Source organism: Schistocerca nitens, chromosome 5, assembly GCF_023898315.1.
Source record: "Schistocerca nitens isolate TAMUIC-IGC-003100 chromosome 5, iqSchNite1.1, whole genome shotgun sequence".
NCBI classification, from domain to species: domain Eukaryota; kingdom Metazoa; phylum Arthropoda; class Insecta; order Orthoptera; family Acrididae; genus Schistocerca; species Schistocerca nitens.
In genome coordinates this window covers 873,477,771-873,497,698 of record NC_064618.1, presented here as the reverse complement: position 1 = coordinate 873,497,698, position 19,928 = coordinate 873,477,771, and the positions used below count along the sequence as shown (strand labels likewise).

Sequence of the window (19,928 nt, the reverse complement as noted above, 5' to 3'; positions counted from 1 at the left end):
GTGTTTGGCGCCGTGCAGGTGAGCGCCACAATCAGGACTGCATACGACCGAGGCACACAGGGCCAACACCCGGCATCATGGTGTGGGGAGCGATCTCCTACACTGGCCGTACACCACTGGTGATCGTCGAGGGGACACTGAATAGTGCACGGTACATCCAAACCGTAATCGAACCCATCGTTCTACCATTCCTAGACCGGCAAGGGAACTTGCTGTTCCAACAGGACAATGCACGTCCGCATGTATCCCGTGCCACCCAACGTGCTCTAGAAGGTGTAAGTCAACTACCCTGGCCAGCAACATCTCCGGATCTGTCCCCCATTGAGCATGTTTGCGACTGGATGAAGCGTCGTCTCACGCGGTCTGCACGTCCAGCACGAACGCTGGTCCAACTGAGGAGCCAGGTGGAAATGGCATGGCAAGCCGTTCCACAGGACTACATCCAGCATCTCTACGATCGTCTCCATGGGAGAATAGCAGCCTGCATTGCTGCGAAAGGTGGATATACACTGTACTAGTGCCGACATTGTGCATGCTCTGTTGCCTGTGTCTATGTGCCTGTGGTTCTGTCAGTGTGATCATGTGATGTATCTGACCCCAGGAATGTGTCAATAAAGTTTCCCCTTCCTGAGACAATGAATTCACGGTGTTCTTATTTCAATTTCCAGGAGTGTATTTTTCAATTATCTTGTGTATGCTAATAGAAAGTATATTGAAAATGACTTACATAAAATTATTTTGTTACGGACCAAATAGGAGAAAACTGCTGCCGATAAATAACGTTCCAGCTGCAAGGGGTCCTTCTTCGTGGTGCGGCAGTTACATGGAGTGTCCGATGAGTACACAAAGATTAATTCTTAAAGACAAAAGTGTAAGGAATAAAACTATATCAACAGAGTTAGAGTTACATTTCAGCTGAAAATAAAATTACGAAATCACATATTTTTCCTGCGTTCAAGAAGGACTACCCCATAAGCTCGCGGACTGCCTTGTCACGGGACGCGACAGCAGCGCTCCTGGAGCATGAAGTCTATAGGAACGTCCGTGACGCAAATGTTTGTTGGATGACATACCGATCTAACTACACCTTTCTGTTCAAATCTACATCTACATCTACATCTGCAACCATACTCCGCAAGCCACCTGACGGTGTGTGGCGGAGGGTACCTTGAGTACCTGTATCGGTTCGCCCTTCTATTCCAGTCTCGTATAGTTCGTGGAAAGATGGATTGTCGGTATGTCTCTGTGTGGGCTCTAATCTCTCTGATTTCATACTCATGGTCTCTTCGCGAGATACACGTAGGAGGGAGCAATATACTGCTTGACTCCTCGGTGAAGGTATGTTCCCGAAACTTCAACAAAAGCCCGTACCGAGCTACTGAGCGTCTCTCCTGCAGAGTCTTCCATTGGAGTTTATCTATCATCTCCGTAACGCTTTCGCGATTACTAAATGATCCTGTAACGAAGCGCTCTGCTCTCCGTTGGATCTTCTCTATCTCTTCTATCAACCCTATCTGGTACGGATCACACGCTTCTGAGCAGTATTCAAGCAGTGGGTGAACAAGCGTACTGTAACCTACTTCCTTTGTTTTCGGATTGCATTTCCTTAGGATTCTTCCAATGAATCTCAGTCTGGCATCTGCTTTACCGACGATCAATTTTATATGATCATTCCATTTTAAATCACTCCTAATGCGTACTCCCAGATAATTTATGGAATTAACTGCTTCCAGTTGCTGATCTGCTATATTGTAGCTAAATTATAAGGGATCTTTCTTTCTATGTATTCGCAGCACATTACAAATGTTTACATAGAGATTCAACTGCCACTCCCTGCACCATGCGTCAATTCGCTGCAGATCCTCCTGCATTTCAGTACAATTTTCCATTGTTACAACTTCTCGATATACCACAGCATCATCCGCAAAAAGCCTCAGTGAACTTCCGATGTCATCCACAATGTCATTTATGTATATTGTGAATAGCAACGGTCCTACGACACTCCCCTGCGGCACACCTGAAATCACTCGTACTTCGGAAGACTTCTCTCCATTGAAAATGACATGCTGCGTTCTGTTATCTAGGAACTCTTCAGTCCAATCACACAATCGGCGCATTTTGCGGATAGTGAACACCTTTCGTGCAACTGTCGCCCATTATCATGGTTTGTGATCGAGCAGCGAACAGAGCAGATAAAGGTAGTAAGCAGTTAACTAACGTGTAGCCCCTCAACGCAGAGCTGTGGCCCCCAGACTCCAAACTCACATGAGCACATGGGGAGTAACTTGGAGCTTACACTGGAAACGTGTCGTTCAAATCCAGTGGCGGCGAAATGGCATTGCGCATGCTCGGGGCAAGCAATACTTTCACTTATCTGTGTCATAATTTGTAAATCTGAGGCGAACTCAGCGTCGACGGAAATACCAGAAAATGTGTCCGGGCCGAGGTACAGCGGGAGTGTGTCACTGTGTCGCCCACGTTTTCTTCCGTGGGCCGCATTGAAACCAAATTGCGGGCCGATGCCTACCCGAGGTGTACAGCTTGGGTCAGCTGGGACACGGTAGCTGCTCATCAATGGTTTTCACTTCTGTCCGTGGCGGTCAGATCGGCGTGACAGTGTCTGGGGACAGCCCGCTGGAAGGTCACAGGTGGCAGCCATACTGGAGACCTATACCTCTTCCACTCCTGGAATGAGGTGTGAAGGGTTATTGGATATGACAACAGGACTAATTTGGTAACTGCTGAAAGGTTGTCGAATGTTCGCCAGTATGTGGCACGAATGTTATACTCTGTTGTCACATATCTGGTGGCCAGGATACCAAGGGACGACACATCACTCCACACCACACTATAAACGCCTTGAGGAATGTGTGGATCCTTCATTGATTTATCCAGTCCACTCATTGGGATGCAACGGGGAGACGTATACTTCCATACATGCCTCCAGCCAGCAAAATCCTTGAACTTACTCAGAAAGTGTTTCAAGCACGGTCAGAAACTTCTCAAAGAATACAAGAGTGTTTTTGTGCCGCTGGAAGTCTACATCTACCTCAACATCTACATATGCACTCCACGAGTCAATGAACGGAGTCTGACAGAGGGTACCCTGTACCACTACTTTCCTGGTGAATTCACAAATAGAGTGAGGGAAAAACGACTATGTACAGGCCTTCGTACGAGCCATAATTTCCCTGAATTTTTGTCGTCCTTAGGCGAAATCTACGTTGGCGGCAGTAGACTCGTTCTTACAATCAGCCTCAAGTGCCGGTTCTGTCAATTTCCTCAGTAGTGCCTCACGAAACGAGTGTCGCCTTCTCTCCAGGGATTCCCATTCGAGCTCACGGTGGATTTCCAGACCTACCGGTAACAAATCCAGTAGCACGCGTCTGAATTTCTTTGGTGCCTTCCTTTTATCCTACCTGGTGAGGAGCAGACACTCGAGAAGACTCCAGAACGGGTCGCACTAGTGCTCTACACGCCGTCTCCTGTACAGATGAGCTACGCTTTTCCAGAATTCTCCCAATAAAACTAAGTCGAGAATTTGACTTCTCCACTACCAGCCTTCCGTGTTCCTTCCATTTCATACTGCTTTACAATGTTATGCCTAGATATTTAATCGATGTGATTGTGTCAAGTATCACGCTACTAATGTATCGGAGCGTTACAGCACTGTTTCTCCTACTCATCCGCATTAATGTAAATTTATCTACATTTAAAGCTACCTGCCATTCGTCACACCAGCTAGAAATTTTCCCAAGACGCCTTTCGTCCACCTACTGTCCCTTAACAACGACACCTACCGACATGAAACAGCATCACAGCAAACAGACGCTGATTGCCGTTCACTCTGTCCGTCAGATGATAATCAAGTCCCATACTCCTTAACATAGCGGGAGACCCGCACCGCCCTACTAGGCAAGGTCCTAGTGGAGTTGGTTTTCCATTGCAGTACTCCGACCGTAATGGGGATGAATGATGAAGACGACGCAACAACACCCAGTCATCTCAAGGCAGTGAAAATCGCTGACCCCGCCCGGAATCGAACCCGGGACCCCATGCTCGAGAAGCGAGAACGCTACCGCGAGACCACGAGCCGTACGTTAGATAGTTAATGTATATTTTATTGTATACAGAGAATAACCGCAGTCCTATAAAAATTCCTTGGGCGCTCCTGACAATACCACTTTTCCGATAAACACCCACCGTCGCGATCTACGCACTGAGTTCTATAAGTTAAGAAGTCTTCGAGATACTGATGTATCTGGGAGCCTAATCCATATGTTCTGACCCTCGTCAATTGTCTTCAGTGGGGCCCCGTCTGAAATGCTTTCCGGAAATCCCTTATCTTCATCTGCTCATAACACAGTACTAAAAATGAGAGCCCGTAATAAAACTCAAGATAATAGAAACAGCCCAGTTGTGTTACTGTGAAATTAAAAACTTCCCCACATCCGCTCCCCTTCACTTATCACTAGCCAATCACAGCAAGGTATTAAAAAGTAAAGTTCAATCAAAAAATTCGGTCAAAGGAGAGGAAGTATGTTAGTGGGATGTTAAAAACCCTGTCGTGCCACCTCTTCTCTTCTCCCCAGCCTATCAAACTAAAGTATCATAAAGGTGAAACTTCCTGGCAGATTAAAACTGTGTCCCGACCAAGACTCGAACTCGGGACCTTTGCCTACCGCAGGCAAGTGCTCTGCCAACTGTGCAACCCAACCACGACTCACACCCGTCCTCACAGCTTTACTTCTGCCAGTATCTCGTCTCCTACCTTCCAACCTTCCATTCGCGGGCAACTGCTTTGCCAACTGAGCTACCCAAGCACGACTAACGCCCCGTCCTCACAGCTTTACTTCTGCCAGTATCAGTTGGCAGAGCACTTGCCCGCGAAAGGCAAAGGTCCCGAGTTCGAGTCTCGGTCCGGCACACAGTTTTAATCTGCCAGGAAGTTTCATATCAGCGCACACTCCGCTGCAGAGTGAAAATCTCATTCTATTATAAAGGTGCCTAAAAATTGCGTCAAGTTACATTTTTTCCGATAGATAATTGTGTACCCACTGTACTCTTCAACGAATATTGTGAGGTTCAAACACGTATTTCCTCAACACCATATTACAGTACCTGGGTGTATTCTCAACACGTAACTGATTCAGTACACCATTAGTATCATATTGAAACCTGTCAGCTAATTCGGTAAATGCACCACCGGCGTATTTAAATTCAATATTAAACGGAATATCATTAGAGGTCGTAGCATAACACACAAGCTTGCGTTCACGCTGTACTGGGCAAATCTACATGTACGACGACGACTGCATTAAAATTATGCATAAAAATTGTGTCATGTTACAGAAGTTCTATGCACATACATACATTAAGGTTTTGTATTAAAATGTGAAGGTCATTTACATAAACATTGTCTACTTGTACATACCTCTGGCGTAATGTTAAAATGACTCCAGTGTCAAAGACATGCATTACGTACGTAAAATGGGGTACTGAAGTGTGTATATGCACACGTATCTCTGTGTTTCATGTTAAAGGGGAGAGAGCGAGAGAGAGAGAGAGAGAGAGAGAGAGAGAGAAAAGAGAAGGAGAGACGCTTGTTGAATTTACAGTGCGTAGGCCGAAAGTAAACAAACTAGAGAGAAAATAAATGCACACTTTCCAAGATCTTCAATCAAAGATGCCCGTAAATACTGATCTTTGAATGCTGAATAATTACCACGGTGCATTATTTAAGCACACAAATGCACTATACGAAGAACTTGTCTGAGTTTACTATAACTCTGCCTTAGAGGAGAGTGACACTACTGTTTGGGTGCATCACTTTAATAGTGCAGTGTAATCGGCTGGAGAGATTGAGTGGGAGGTAGTAGATGAGAGTGGAGGAGGCGTCCCGATAAGGCTGATGACTTCACTGCCGGCCGCTGTGGCCGATCGGTTCTAGGCGATTCAGTCTGGAACCGAGCTGTTGCTACGGTCGCAGGTTCGAATCCTGCCTCGGGCATGGAAGTGTGTGATGCCCGTAGGTGTAAGTACTTCTAAGTCTACTCCGATGTTAAGTCCCATAGCGCTTAGAGCCATTTGATGACTTCATTGATAAGAGTTATTACATCATGGTTTGTGATTGAAACCGGGGGTAGGCCTTCCGACGTCATGAGTAGGGCACTGACCTGGGTCACAATGTCACAAAATGGTGGCGCTTACACTGATCAGGCAGAACATTATGACGACCCGCCTACTGCCGTCATAAACACGTCCAGACGATAGCAGCTTCACCTGGCGAGCAATGACAGCTAGTCACACACACGCACGTTGCATGCAGTATCGGTGAGTGCGCTGTCCATGTGTAAAATGGGGATGACGCGCGATCTGTCTCGAGTTTGACTGAGGGCAAACTGGGATGGCCCAGCGGCTCGGCATGAACATTCCGGAAACTTCACGACTTGTGCGGTTGGCCGGGCACTCCTCATTGTAGATGTCGGAAGTCGTAGGCTGGGCAGACTATTAAAGCAGGACAGGCAGCGAACTGTGGCGGAACTAAAATCAGACTTTAATGCTGGGCAGAGTACAAGCGTGTCTGAACACACAGTCCACCGAACACTCCTAACGATTGACCTTTGCAGCCGACGACCCATCCATGCGCCTACGTCAACACCATGACATCAGCTACGACTGAAATGGGCACTTAACCATCGGCAATGGATATTGGTGCAGTGGCAGAGCGTTACATGGCCTCATGAATTCGGATATCTTCCTCATCATGCCTATGGGGGGACGCGAATCCATCGTCTTCCAGGAGAACAGATCATTGACGCCTGTGCTGTGGGATGGAGAGAATCTGACGGGGGCTCCATTATGCTCTGGGAAACATTCATGTGGGCATCCTTGAATCTAGTGGAGCTCGTGCAAAGCACCATGATGGTCATGGAATATCGTACGCTGGTTGCCGGTCACGTACACCCATTCACGACGGTCATGTTTCCTGACGGCAGTGTAATTTTTCAACAAGACAATGCACCATGTCAGAAGGCCAGGAATGTGATGGACGGGTTAGAGGAACACAGTGGCGAGTTTCAGTCGATGTGCTGGCTTTTTTCCCAACTCACCAGATGTGGACACATCTTGGATATGATTGAACGTGGCGTCAGAGCTCACCGCCCCTCTCCCACTAATTTACGGGGATTAGGTGACTTGTGTGAGCAGATGTGCCTCCAGCTACCTCTAGCGACTTGCCAAGGCCTCATTGCTTCCATGACACGACACGTCTGTTAAGTTAATCATGCCAAAGGCGGACATGCCGGCTGTTAGGTAGGTGGTCATAATGTTCTGACAAGTGCAAACAAAGGGTGTCAGGGTCGCTATAGCTATACCGCTGTCTTGCATAGCTGATCAGCTCTGTGGAGACACAGGCAGAGCCAGCTGACTCATCACTGTCCGTCTGCAGTTAAGGGTGACGTCACGTGGACCTGGGTGAGAATTAGTATTACTCACAATTTATCAGTAACATATTGGTAGGCCGTAGTCTAGCGGTAGCGTCTTTGGTTCATAATCGAACGTCTTCGGTCCCGGGTTCGATCCCCGCCACTGCCTAAATTATGATAAATAATCAGCATTGGCGGCCGAAGACTTCCGGCATAAGAAGTCAGCCTCATTCTGCCAACGGCCTTGTCAAAGAGGGCGGAGGAGCGGATAGAGGTTCAGGGCACTCTCTTGTCCTAGGGGTGGGAAATTACCCCTAAAGGCGGAAGAATCAGCAATGATCAACGACATGAGGATGCAGAAGGCAATGGAAACCACTCATTAAAGACACGTAACGTGTATCCACAGGACATGTGGCCTGTAATTGAAGAAGTGTCATGATGATCTCTCCATTGGCAAAAGATTCCGGAATAGTCCCCCATTCGGATCTCCGGGAGGGGACTGCCAAGGGGGAGGTTACCATGAGAAAAAGATTCAATAATCAACGAAAGGATAACGTTCTACGAGTCGCGGCGTGGAATGTCAGAAGCTTAAACGTGGTAGGGAAACTAGAAAATCTGAAAAGGGAAATGCAAAGGCTTACTCTAGATATAGTAGGGGTCAGTGAAGTGAAGTGGAACGAAGACAAGGATTTCTGGTCAGATGAGTATCGGGTAATATCAACAGCAGCAGAAAATGGTATAAGAGGTGTAGGATTCGTTATGAATAGGAAGGTAGGGCAGAGGGTGTGTTACTGTGAACGGTTCAGTGACTGGGTTGTTCTAATCAGAATCGACAGCAGACCAACACCGACAACGATAGTTCAGGTATACATGCCGACGTCGCAAGCTGAAGATGAACAGATAGAGAAAGAGTATGAGGATATTGAAAGGGTAATGCAGTATGTACAGGGGGACGAAAATCTAACAGTCCTGAGCGACTGGAATGCAGTTGTAGGGGAAGGAGTAGAAGAAAGGGTTACATGAGAATATGGGCCTGGGACAAAGAATGAAAGAGGAGAAAGACTAATTGAGTTCTGTAACAAGTTTCAGCTAGTAATAGCGAATGCCCTGTTCAAGAATCACAAGAGGAGAAGGTATACTTGGAAAAGGCCGGGAGATACGGGAAGATTTCAATTAGATTACATCATGGTCAGACAGAGATTCCGAAATCAGATACTGGATTTTAAGGCGTACCCAGGAGCAGATATAGACTCAGATCACAGTATAGTAGTGATGAAGAGTAGGCTGAAGTTCAAGACATTAGGAAGAATCAATACGCAAAGAAGTGGGATACGGAAGTACTAAGGAATGACGAGATACGTTTGAAGTTCTCTAACGCTATAGATACAGCAATAAGGAATAGCGCAGTAGGTAGTACAGTTGAAGAGGAATGGACATATCTAAAAAGGGCCATTACAGAATTTGGGAAGGAAAACATAGGTACAAAGAAGGTAGCTGCGAAGAAACCATGGGTAACAGAAGAAATACTTCAGTTGATTGATGAAAGGAGGAAGTACAAACATGTTCCGGGAAAATCAGAAATACAGAAATACACGTCGCTGAGGAATGAAATAAATAGGAAGTGCAGGGAAGCTAAGACCAAATAGCTGCAGGAAAAATGTGAAGACATCGAAAAAGATATGATTGTCGGAAGGACAGACTCAGCATACAGGAAAGTCAAAACAACCTTCGGTGACATTAAAAGCAACAGTGGTAACATTAAGAGCGCAACGGGAATTCCACTGTTAAATGCAGAGGAGAGAGCAGATAGGTGGAAAGAATACATTGAAAGCCTCTATGAGGGTGAAGATTTGTCTGATGTGATAGAAGAAGAAACAGGAGTCGATTTAGAAGAGATAGGGGATCCAGTATTAGAATCGGAATTTAAAAGAGCTTTGGAGGACTTACGGTCAAATAAGGCAGAAGGGATAGCTAACATTCCATCAGAATTTCTAAAATCATTGGGGGAAGTGGCAACAGAACGACTATTCGCGTTGGTGTGTAGAATATATGAGCCTGGCGATATACCATCTGACTTTCAGAAAAGCATCATCCACACAATTCCGAAGACGGCAAGAGCTGACAAGTGCGAGAATTATCGCACAATCAGCTTAACAGCTCATGCATCGAAGCTGCTTACAAGAATAATATACAGAAGAATGGAAAAGAAAACTGAGAATGCGCTAGGTGACGATCAGTTTGGCTTTAGGAAAAGTAAAGGGACGAGAGAGACAATTCTGACGTTACGACTAATAATGGAAGCAAGGCTAAAGAAACATCAAGACACTTTCATAGGATTTGTCGACCTGGAAAAAGCGTTCGACAATATAAAATGGTGCAAGCTGTTCGAGATTCTGAAAAAAGTAGGGGTAAGCTATAGGGAGAGACGGGTCATGTACAATATGTACAACAACCAAGAGGGAATAATAAGAGTGGACGATCAAGAACGAAGTGCTCGTATTAAGAAGGGTGTAAGACAAGGCTGTAGCCTTTCGCCCCTACTCTTCAATCTGTACATCGAGGAAGCAATGATGGAAATAAAAGAAAGATTCAGAAGTGGAATTAAAATACAAGGTGAAAGGATATCAATGATACGATTCGCTGATGACATTGCTATCCTGATTGAAAGTGAAGAAGAATTAAATGATCTGCTGAACGGAATGAACAGTCTAATGAGTACACAGTATGGGTTGAGAGTAAATCGGAGAAAGACGAAGGTAATGAGAAGTAGTAGAAATGAGAACAGCGAGAAACTTAACATCAGGATTGATGGTCACGAAGTCAATGAAGTTAAGGAATTCTGCTACCTAGGCAGTAAAATAACCAATGACGGACGGAGCAAGGAGGACATCAAAAGCAGACTCGCTATGGCAAAAAAGGCATTTCTGGCCAAGAGAAGTCTACTAATATCAAATACCGGCCTTAATTTGAGGAAGAAATGTCTGAGGATGTACGTCTGGAGTACAGCATTGTATGGTAGTGAAACATGGACTGTGGGAAAACCGGAACAGAAGAGAATCGAAGCATTTGAGATGTGGTGCTATAGACGAATGTTGAAAATTAGGTGGACTGATAAGGTAAGGAATGAGGAGGTTCTACGCAGAATCGGAGAGGAAAGGAATATGTGGAAAACACTGATAAGGAGGATTCAAAAATGGTTCAAATGGCTCTGAGCACTATGGGACTTAACATGTATGGTCTTCAGTCCCCTAGAACTTAGAACTACTTAAACCTAACTAACCTAAGGACAGCACACAACACCCAGCCATCACGAGGCAGAGAAAATCCCTGACCCCGCCGGGAATCGAACCCGGGAACCCGGGCGTGGGAAGCGAGGACGCTACCGCACGACCACGAGATGCGGGCTGATAAGGAGGAGGGACAGGATGATAGGACATCTGCTAAGACATGAGGGAATGACTTCCATGGTACTAGAGGGAGCTGCAGAGGGCAAAAACTGTAGAGGAAGACAGAGATTGGAATACGTCAAGCAAATAATTGAGGACGTAGGTTGCAATAGCTACTCTGAGATGAAGAGGTTAGCACAGGAAAGGAATTCGTGGCGGGCCGCATCAAACCAGTCAGTAGACTGATGACCAAAAAAAAAAAAAATAAAAAAAATTGGTAGGCTCTCGGAATCGTTAACAAAGTGAGTGGTTCTTCCAATGTTTAGAAAGCAGTGAGTTCGTCAGACTGTTTTTTGTGTTGGGGCACAAGTTTTATTTCTTTCTTGTGCCACAATTATTCGCCTCCGTAACTGAGTGTTCAGCGAGGCAGAATGCCATGCAAGGGGCCTAGGTTCGATTTCTAGATGTGTCGGAGATTTTCTCCACTTGCGTACTGGGTATTGTATTACCTTTGTCATACTTTCATCCTCATCGGCACACCTAAGCGACACCGACTAAAAAGACTTGCATCCGGCGGACAGTATACCCGACGCGAGGGCTTAACAACTCGCATATTTCATTTCACTACAATTTAAGTCATTTGTAGTAAGAGTTACAGACGCAAACGAGCTACTCGCGATACTCCAAGCCAATATTACTTTGAGAACTAAAGGTATTTATCTTTATGGCTTTGGTATTAAAATTCCGAAGCAAAAACATGAGCTTGTGAAAAAAAAAAAAAACAATGTGACTTCCAAAGAGACGTAGGTAGCGGGTCAGGCAATAAATTGTTTTCTCTGGTAACAGGTTCCTCCTCCAGGCTGGAATGCAAAGAAGACTCTGATGATGCGCATGATGCTCACCGTCTTCGTTGACAGGGTTCGGTATGAGGATCTCGGTCCAGTTGGCCGCGGCGCCGCCCTGGCTGGAGGGGAACGTGGTGACGGCGGTGACGCGGTGGCCGCGCCGCTCCAGCGCCCTCAGGTACGTCTCCGCCAGCAGCCACTGGCTCCGGCCCGGCGACTGGAACAGCCCCAGCACCTCGGCAGCCTCCAGGCCCGGCAGCAGCGGCGCTGACGTCACCAACAGCAGCAGCAGGACAGCACTCACCTGTAACAGCGGCAGGTAGGACTGCACGTATAGTAAACGTAACTACCAAACCGGGTGACCCACACGAAGCGAAACTCGGAAAGTGCCTAGTAAATCAGTTTTATGCGCTAAGCCAAAGATCCAACGGTGTCATGTATCACTGTCTGTTTAACATCCTTCAAGTATTGTCATCACTCAGTTTGAAAAATAACTGAATATCATCTCCCTTCTTCTGTCCACCTACTTGTGAGGACGCAGCCTCTTGTTAGTGTCAGTTTGTTTGTTGTTTCTTTGTAATTAATGGAAATCTGAAGTTTCATTTCGATTTTGGTGAAATTTTGCACGCTTTACGTTCGGGACAAGGGAAGATCACTGTCAACATAACATGTTGTAATGTCACTTGAACTAGTTTTGTATGTGGTACATAAAGGGGGAACGATGTTACTAAAAATCTCTAACCGTTCTTAGTGGATTTCCTACACGATCCCTTAATGAAGATATTGGCGGACACAAGCTATACATACTTTTGTAATATACGCAGTATATAAATATATGTCTATATGAAATAAATAAAGGAGAAAAGTTGTCACCAAACCTTTCAAAAAGCACTTGACTGGTTTAATTCAGAGTTCTTGGCTGATTTACGAGGGCTATTCAGAAAGTAAGGTCCGATAGGTCGCGAAATGGAAAACACGGTAAAAATCAAAAATGTTTTATTTGCAACAGTTAGATACACCTTGCAGCTACTTATCTCCATAGTCGCCGACCCGACTTAGACGTGTATCGTAGCGTTGTACCAACTTTCCCATACCCTCGCTATAGAAGGCAGCCGCCAGTGCTCTCCGCCAATTCTCTACGCTGGCCTACGGCTCGTTGTCTTGTGCCGAAATGTTGTCTTCATAACCAGCGGTTCATGTGACCAGAGCTGAAACTCAGAGGGAGACAATTACGGGCTGTATTGTGGGTACTCTCACATTTCCATTTGAAAACGATGCAGGAGCATCTTCATTGCCCCTGCAGAATGCGGCTGAGAATTGTCTTGAAGACGAAACAGCACGACAGTTATGTAATGTTAGCTGCATAGCTTCAGGGGAAATTTCTCACCAGGCCCCCGTACTTGGCGGCAGACACTATTTTCTAGACATCTTTACGCACTCACTGCGAGCTCAGAAATGAGAAGAGCGACGTGATGCTAACTGGGGTTATACTAGAGACACTACCCAACACATCTGTGCAAAGCTTTATCGGATTTTCATAGTCGTTTCCATTTCGTGACCGATCGGACCTTACTTTCGGAATAGCCCTCGTACTTTAAATCTCTACATTGAGATTCAAGAAGGGACGTCGAACAGATGTGCAGAACTGTAGACCTATATCTCTAACGTCAATCAGTTGTAGAATTTTGGAACACGTATTATGTTCGAGTATAATGACTTTTCTGGAGATTAGAAATCTACTCTGTAGGTATCAGCATGGGTTTCGAAAAAGACGGTCGTGTGAAACCCAGCTCGCGCTATTCGTCCACGAGACTCAGAGAGCCATAGACACGGGTTCACAGGTAGATGCCGTGTTTCTTGACTTCCGCAAGGCGTTCGATACAGTTCCCCACAGTCGTTTAATGAACAAAGTAAGAGCATATGGACTATCAGATCAATTGTGTGATTGGCTTGAAGAGTAGCTAGATAACAGAACGCAGCATGTCATTCTCCATGGAGAGAAGTCTTCCGAAGTAAGAGTGATTTCAGGTGTGCCGCAGGGGAGTGTCATAGGACCGTTGCTATTCACAATATACATAAATGACATTGTGAATGACATCGGAAGTTCACTGAGGCTTTTTGCAGATTATGCTGTGGTATATCGAGAGGTTGTAACAATGGAAAATTGTACTGAAATGCAGGAGGATCTGCAGAGAATTGACGCATGGTCCAGGGAATAGCAATTGAATCTCAATGTAGGCAAGTGTAATGTGCTGCGAATAAATAGAAAGAAAGGTCCCATATCATTTAGCTACAATATAGCAGGTCAGCAATTGGAAGCAGTTAATTACATAAATTATCCGGGAGTACGCATTAGGAGTGATTTAAAATGCAATGATCACATAACGTTGATCGTCGGTAAAGCAGATGCCAGACTGAGATTCATTGGAAGAATCCTAAGGAAATGCAATCCGAAAACAAGGGAAGTAGGTTACAGTACGGTCCGTCCTACGTATATCTCGCGAAGAGACCATGAGGATAAAATCAGAGAGATTAGAGCCCACACAGAGGCATACCGACAATCCTCCTTTCCACGAACAATACGAGACTGGAATAGAAGGAAGAACCGATAGAGGTACTCAAGGTACCCTCCGCCACACACCGTCAGGTGGCGTGCGGAGTATGGATGTAGATGTATAAACAGTGAAGATAATTAATAACAGATTAAATGCTCAACAAACAGCATGTATTGTGGTAAAAACACTGTAAATCCTGTTACAAGATTAAATTACAGCGGCAGTGAAACTGTTGGTCACAGTACAGTCAGACATCACGGTATCGAAGGACCAGCGAAGGCTGCAGAACTTGACAGAAACACGATTGAAAACGCTTATTTATTGAATAGGTGCTGTTGTCACACATATAAACTACAAGATATTTTAGTTCACGTTTCATAGTTTTTTTCATTTTTAAAATCCGCAAAGCCTTGTAAGTAGTAAGACGGTTTTTGGATTCAGTACGATAGTTAAAGTAATCATAGATTTATTAACCTTGAAGGCTGTATATATATATCGAAATTGTGAAAAAAAAAATTAATAGACATGTGAAATATTCATTCATTAAACATATGCATATATTTTTAGAGTGAAAATATTTCTTTCAGAAAATTGACTGTTTTGGAATGATAAAAGTATCTATATTATAGTTAGATTTTAGGTACATTATGCATTACAGATATATTATTTTAATTTGTAATTTAAAAAGGAATAAAAGCATGATCTATGATGTAATTACTATTACCAAGCTTTTGGTTTGGAAATGGTGCACTTTTGAAAAAGTCAGTGAGATGTCGCACGACACTTTAACGACATTGTCAGTCAAATTAACATTCATATTTCAGGTCATGATCTCGGTGTTCCTCAGTTCTACATTCGCACTGTGTAGTTTATGACTTTTTAAATGGCGAAATTGTGGGTTTCCCAGTACTACTTTTGACTTTTATACGTGGGGAAATTGTGGGCAAAATGTTCTTATAACTGCATGTGTAACCAGTAGAGAACTTTTACCTGAAGGCCTGTAGTGGACGCAACGGAGTGTTACCGGCGGGAAGTCAAGCTCCGGCACAACGGGCAAGAACGTTAAAGCAGATGTAGTGTCCCTTTTGCAATATTCACCCTTATCGAGGTGAAACATAAATAAAAATGACTGTACGTGACTCAAAATGAGCTGCAAACATCGATTTATCAGCGAAAGGTAATAACACTAACTGTAAAAATATACAATATAGATCGATAGATGCAGAAAAGACATTATTTTTATTGTATGAGATTGTGATGTGTAAGTAATTAAAAGAAGTATTATCGTTTTGTAAGAGTATAAAACACAATGCAATGTTCATTCTTCTGTCTAGTCTGTTTGGTCTGTTCGTTCTGGTGTTAGCTGGAATAAGGTACGCAAGCTATTGTTCTGCGCTAGCATTTGTTTCTGTCGTAACGTAAATGCAAATATTTTATGGTGTAAACTGTGTCCTAGTAAGAATATATTAGTGTAAAGTGATCTCCGTGTGTTATTTCAAGAACCTACGCCACATTTATCTTATGAAAAGAATATTTAATGAAAATTATTTAGCATGTTTCCAGCTGCTGCGGAGCGAGTAACAGTGATCTCTGACTGTTAACAATTAGCCGCCATTACGCGGTACATTTAAAAATATTTTTTCACAGCACAATGTGTGATAGCCGGAGCGGAAGAAATTATGTTAAAATATTCAGTGAGATTAATTGAAGGAATCCAGTGAAATTTTATTAAAACTTGTATATTTTCTGTGATAGTGAACTGGAGCTGAATAATACTACGCTATTGCATTTACAGTAATTTGTAGGGAGCCTGGCGCTCGATAAAACCAGATATAATACGTAATTGGCAACCTACGAAATTCACTATTTTGCTTATTATATCTGTTTTGTATTTTTTTTTGAAAGCTAAACGTAAAAACTAGCTTCACTAAAAATCAGTAACATATCACGATCAAAGACAAACAAATTTACTCGGAGAGTTTCCTCTAGATAAATAGTTACATTATTGTTTTTGAGAGATATAATACAGAGACGGCGGTGAGAAGACGTCAGCCAATAGCACGCAGACCGACCCCTCTCTAGGACAACGAGACAGTAGCGCCACCTAGACAAAGAGGGCACAAGCGCCGAGCAGCGGCCGTGTTGAAGACGAGCCGTTCTAACAAGGGAACCTCCCCATCGCACCCCCCTCAGATTTAGTTGTAAGTTGGCACAGTGGATAGGCCATGAAAAACTGAACACAGATCAATCGAGAAAACAGGAAGAAGTTGTGTGGAACTATGAAAAAATAAGCAAAATATACAAACTGAATTGTTTATTTGCAATATATGCAATATCATGGAAAGCTTGAGCTCAGTAGCGCCGTGGTCCCGTGGTTAGCGTGAGCAGCTGCGGAACGAAAGGTCCTTGATTCAAGTCTACCCTCACGCGAAAAATTTAATTTTTTATTTTCAGACAATTATTGTCACCAGTGTCGTATAGAATATATCAGATATGTTTTCCTATGGAGGAATCGGTTGACTTATGACCTTGCGATCAACTGTTTTCGGTTCGCATGGGAGAAGCACGTCCTTTCGTCTACTAATCGCACGGTCTTTCGGTGCGGTCGCAAAACACAGACACTAAACTAAACTTATTACAGTGAACAGAGACATCAATGAACGAACGGACAGATCATAACTTTGCGAAAATAAAGAAAGTACAAGTTTCACTCGAGGTAAGATTTGAACCAAGAACCTCTTGATTCGCAGCTGCTCACGCTAACCACGGGACCACGGCGCTCCTGAGCTCACAGTGTCCTTGATGTTGCTTATCTTGCGCATGGACTACTCAGTTTGTATATTTTGCTTATTTTTTCATAGTTCCACACAACTTCTTCCTGTTTTCTCGATTGATCTGTGTTCAGTTTTTCAAGGCGTACCCACTGTGCCAACTTATGCCTAAATCTGAGGGGGGTGCGATGGGGAGGTTCCCTTGTAAGAGCTCTACAGCAGCGACTTATGACCCATATTGCTTCGCTTGAATTACGAATTGCATAATGTGAAGAGCTTGCTGATATGTATCTGTCGCTCACTGTTTGCGACACTTCTGTATTTCACAAAAGTTAAGTATTTTCAATTATCGTACTATAATAAAATCTCATTAATACAATTTGCATGAATTGTTGTCTAGCGATCCGAGAAAGCAGGTTCCCTAGGCACCATATATTAGACGACTTGACAGGACGCAACACTGAGATCTTGACGTCTCCGTCTGTCCTTCTTCTCTCGCTCTGATATGTAACTGCAGAGCCTTGAGAAACCTCACGCGGTCTAATCACTAGCCCATACTGCTCACTCTAGCAGCAAATTCGCATTCACCGAGGTATTTGGGTCAACGCAATGAAACTGCCACAATGCCGACCGAACAGTATGAGAGCAGGATAAAAATAGATTTCACCAATCTCCCACACGACCACACTGGATGAAACATAGGGTGGAAGACGCAATGCTGTCAGCCCATTTCTTTAAGATGGTTAACATTAAGCAAGTTTAGCCAGCAGTTGCGGCGTGGCGGCGTTTTACTCTGCTTTGCAGGCTGCATATTAGAAATCACCTACCTCAACACAGCGCCTGCTCGATGTCCTTCCACTCGGCAACGTACTTACAAGATGATGTGAAAGCAGCGTTGATATAAACACTATCTAATATCTACAATTACTGAGGCCGCGCAACTCTAGTGATGAAATAAATTTCTGTAGAAAAACTGTCATTAAAATTTTTCATCGGCCAGTAAGAAAGTGGAATGGCTTCTGAAAAACAATGTCCGAAATTTCGCCACTAAAAGGTTTATTTTTGTCCATCTATCCAAAGAAACGGTACTATTCAGTCCACATTTAAACTATTGGCTATTTTCTTCAAGTTCACAATTTTTACACTCATTTCACACGCACAGCAACCAGAAATCTGTCCAAATCTGACCTGAGTTAAACAACGTTTCCACAGTCATTAATTCCACCACTAACATGAGTTATTGCATTCGGTCCTTCTTGTGGATTTCAAAAAAGAAATTGCTCGCCAAAAATGCTCAGTGGTTGAATACCGGAACATGCCACGCGGATACTACGAAGGCCAAATTTTCACACTCGAATATCATTGCAACATTAAGTTCTAAAGCTTCCAAACTTCACAAAACTGTCCGTAATTACATCAGCGTTAGTCACAACACGTATCAAACGAGAGGAACTCAGCATTACCTCATTTTACACATTGTTTTGACTCGCAATTTAGTAACATGACTGTCCGCGTTCAAAGCTAGCGGGAGACTCCCTCCTTGTGGCATCACTCCCAGTGTATCAGGTAACGAGCGGGAACCGTGTCAGTTCCGATTGGCTAACCATACTCGCTGCCAACCAGAATGCTCGCTCATGGTCATACTCGCGCCAAAACTGGCCTGCAGCAATCCTTACATACAGACGCATCTACTTCATTCTGATATACAAATATTAAAGTAATTTTAATAAACGAAAACGGAAACGCAGCAATAACTCTGGAAATATCATTTAGATACAGATAATACTACAGCTGCCTTTCTGGCTGCTCTGTTGCGATAGGAATCACACCTAGACGTACGTCATCAGCAAAGTAGGTAAATTCCCTATGAACAATTCCCTCGACAGGCTTGCGTAATTCTTTCAGGTTACTGAAGAAAGCATATAATTCAAGATTACAATTTGACGAATGTCCCACGTACACACTCTCATTCAGTTATATTGACTCTCTCAATAATATTAGACACAAATAATAATTTAGTCTGATTTTCATATTATGAAAACGAAAAATAATTAAAAATTTTAATATGAAAATCTCAATTATTTAATTCTGCACCCTGCGACTTCTGTTTATGTTTTAGGATAACTCCAAAGGATAAACTATTACATTTTCTAATTTAATTTAGTTTTCTAAGTGTCAGTTTTTTACTTTTTTAGCAACTTTTTTATCTCTGAAACTATGATTGTTATAAAGCTGAAATTTGGGTAAAATCTTCTCCTGAATGTAAAAAGGTAGTGTACCGATTTTGAAAATGATTAAATAATATTTAATATAATTTATTTAGGTTCTTATAGGTGGTGAATGTAAGTGTCCAGTAAGAGACATTGGATAGCTTTCCCAGGGCAGGTAGTGACAGATGCGCGTGTGTATCCTGGTTAGGCCGCCAGATGTCAGCCCCCGAAGTTACATGCAGCTATCTGTTGTTGTTGTTGTGGTCTTCAGTCCTGAGACTGGTTTGATGCAGCTCTCCAAGCTACTCTATGCTGTGCAAGCTCCTTCATCTCCCAGTACCTACTTCAACCTACAACATTCTGAATTTGCTTAGTGTATTCATCTCTTGGTTTCCCTCTATGATTTTTACCCTCCACGCTGCCCTCCAATACTAAATTGATCCCTTGATGCCTCAGAATGTGTCCTACCAACTGATGCCTTCTTCTACTCACGTTATGCCACAAACCCCTCTTCTTCCCAATCCTATTCAATACCTCATCATTAGTTATGTGATCTACCCATCTAATCTTCAGCATTCTTCTGTAGCACCACATTTCGATAGCTTCTATTCTCTCCTAGTCCAAACTATTTATCGTCCATGTTTCGCTTCCATACATGGCTACACTCCAAACAAATACTTTCAGAAACGACTTCCTGACACTTAAATCTATACTCGATGTTAACAAATTTCTCT

The 19,928-nt window shown here is 43.7% G+C and overlaps 1 protein-coding gene across 2 annotated transcripts in view; it reads right to left on the bottom strand.

Annotated features, from left to right (window-relative positions):
- The window catches only part of LOC126260007 (UDP-glycosyltransferase UGT5-like), a 74,719-nt gene that overhangs the window by 39,663 nt on the left and 15,128 nt on the right, over positions 1 to 19,928 (bottom strand). For both annotated transcript variants that reach the window (XM_049957166.1, XM_049957167.1), the window contains exon 2: positions 11,716 to 11,962. In XM_049957166.1, the coding sequence (XP_049813123.1) occupies positions 11,716 to 11,962 (247 nt within the window). The remainder of the gene's footprint in view (positions 1 to 11,715; positions 11,963 to 19,928) is intronic.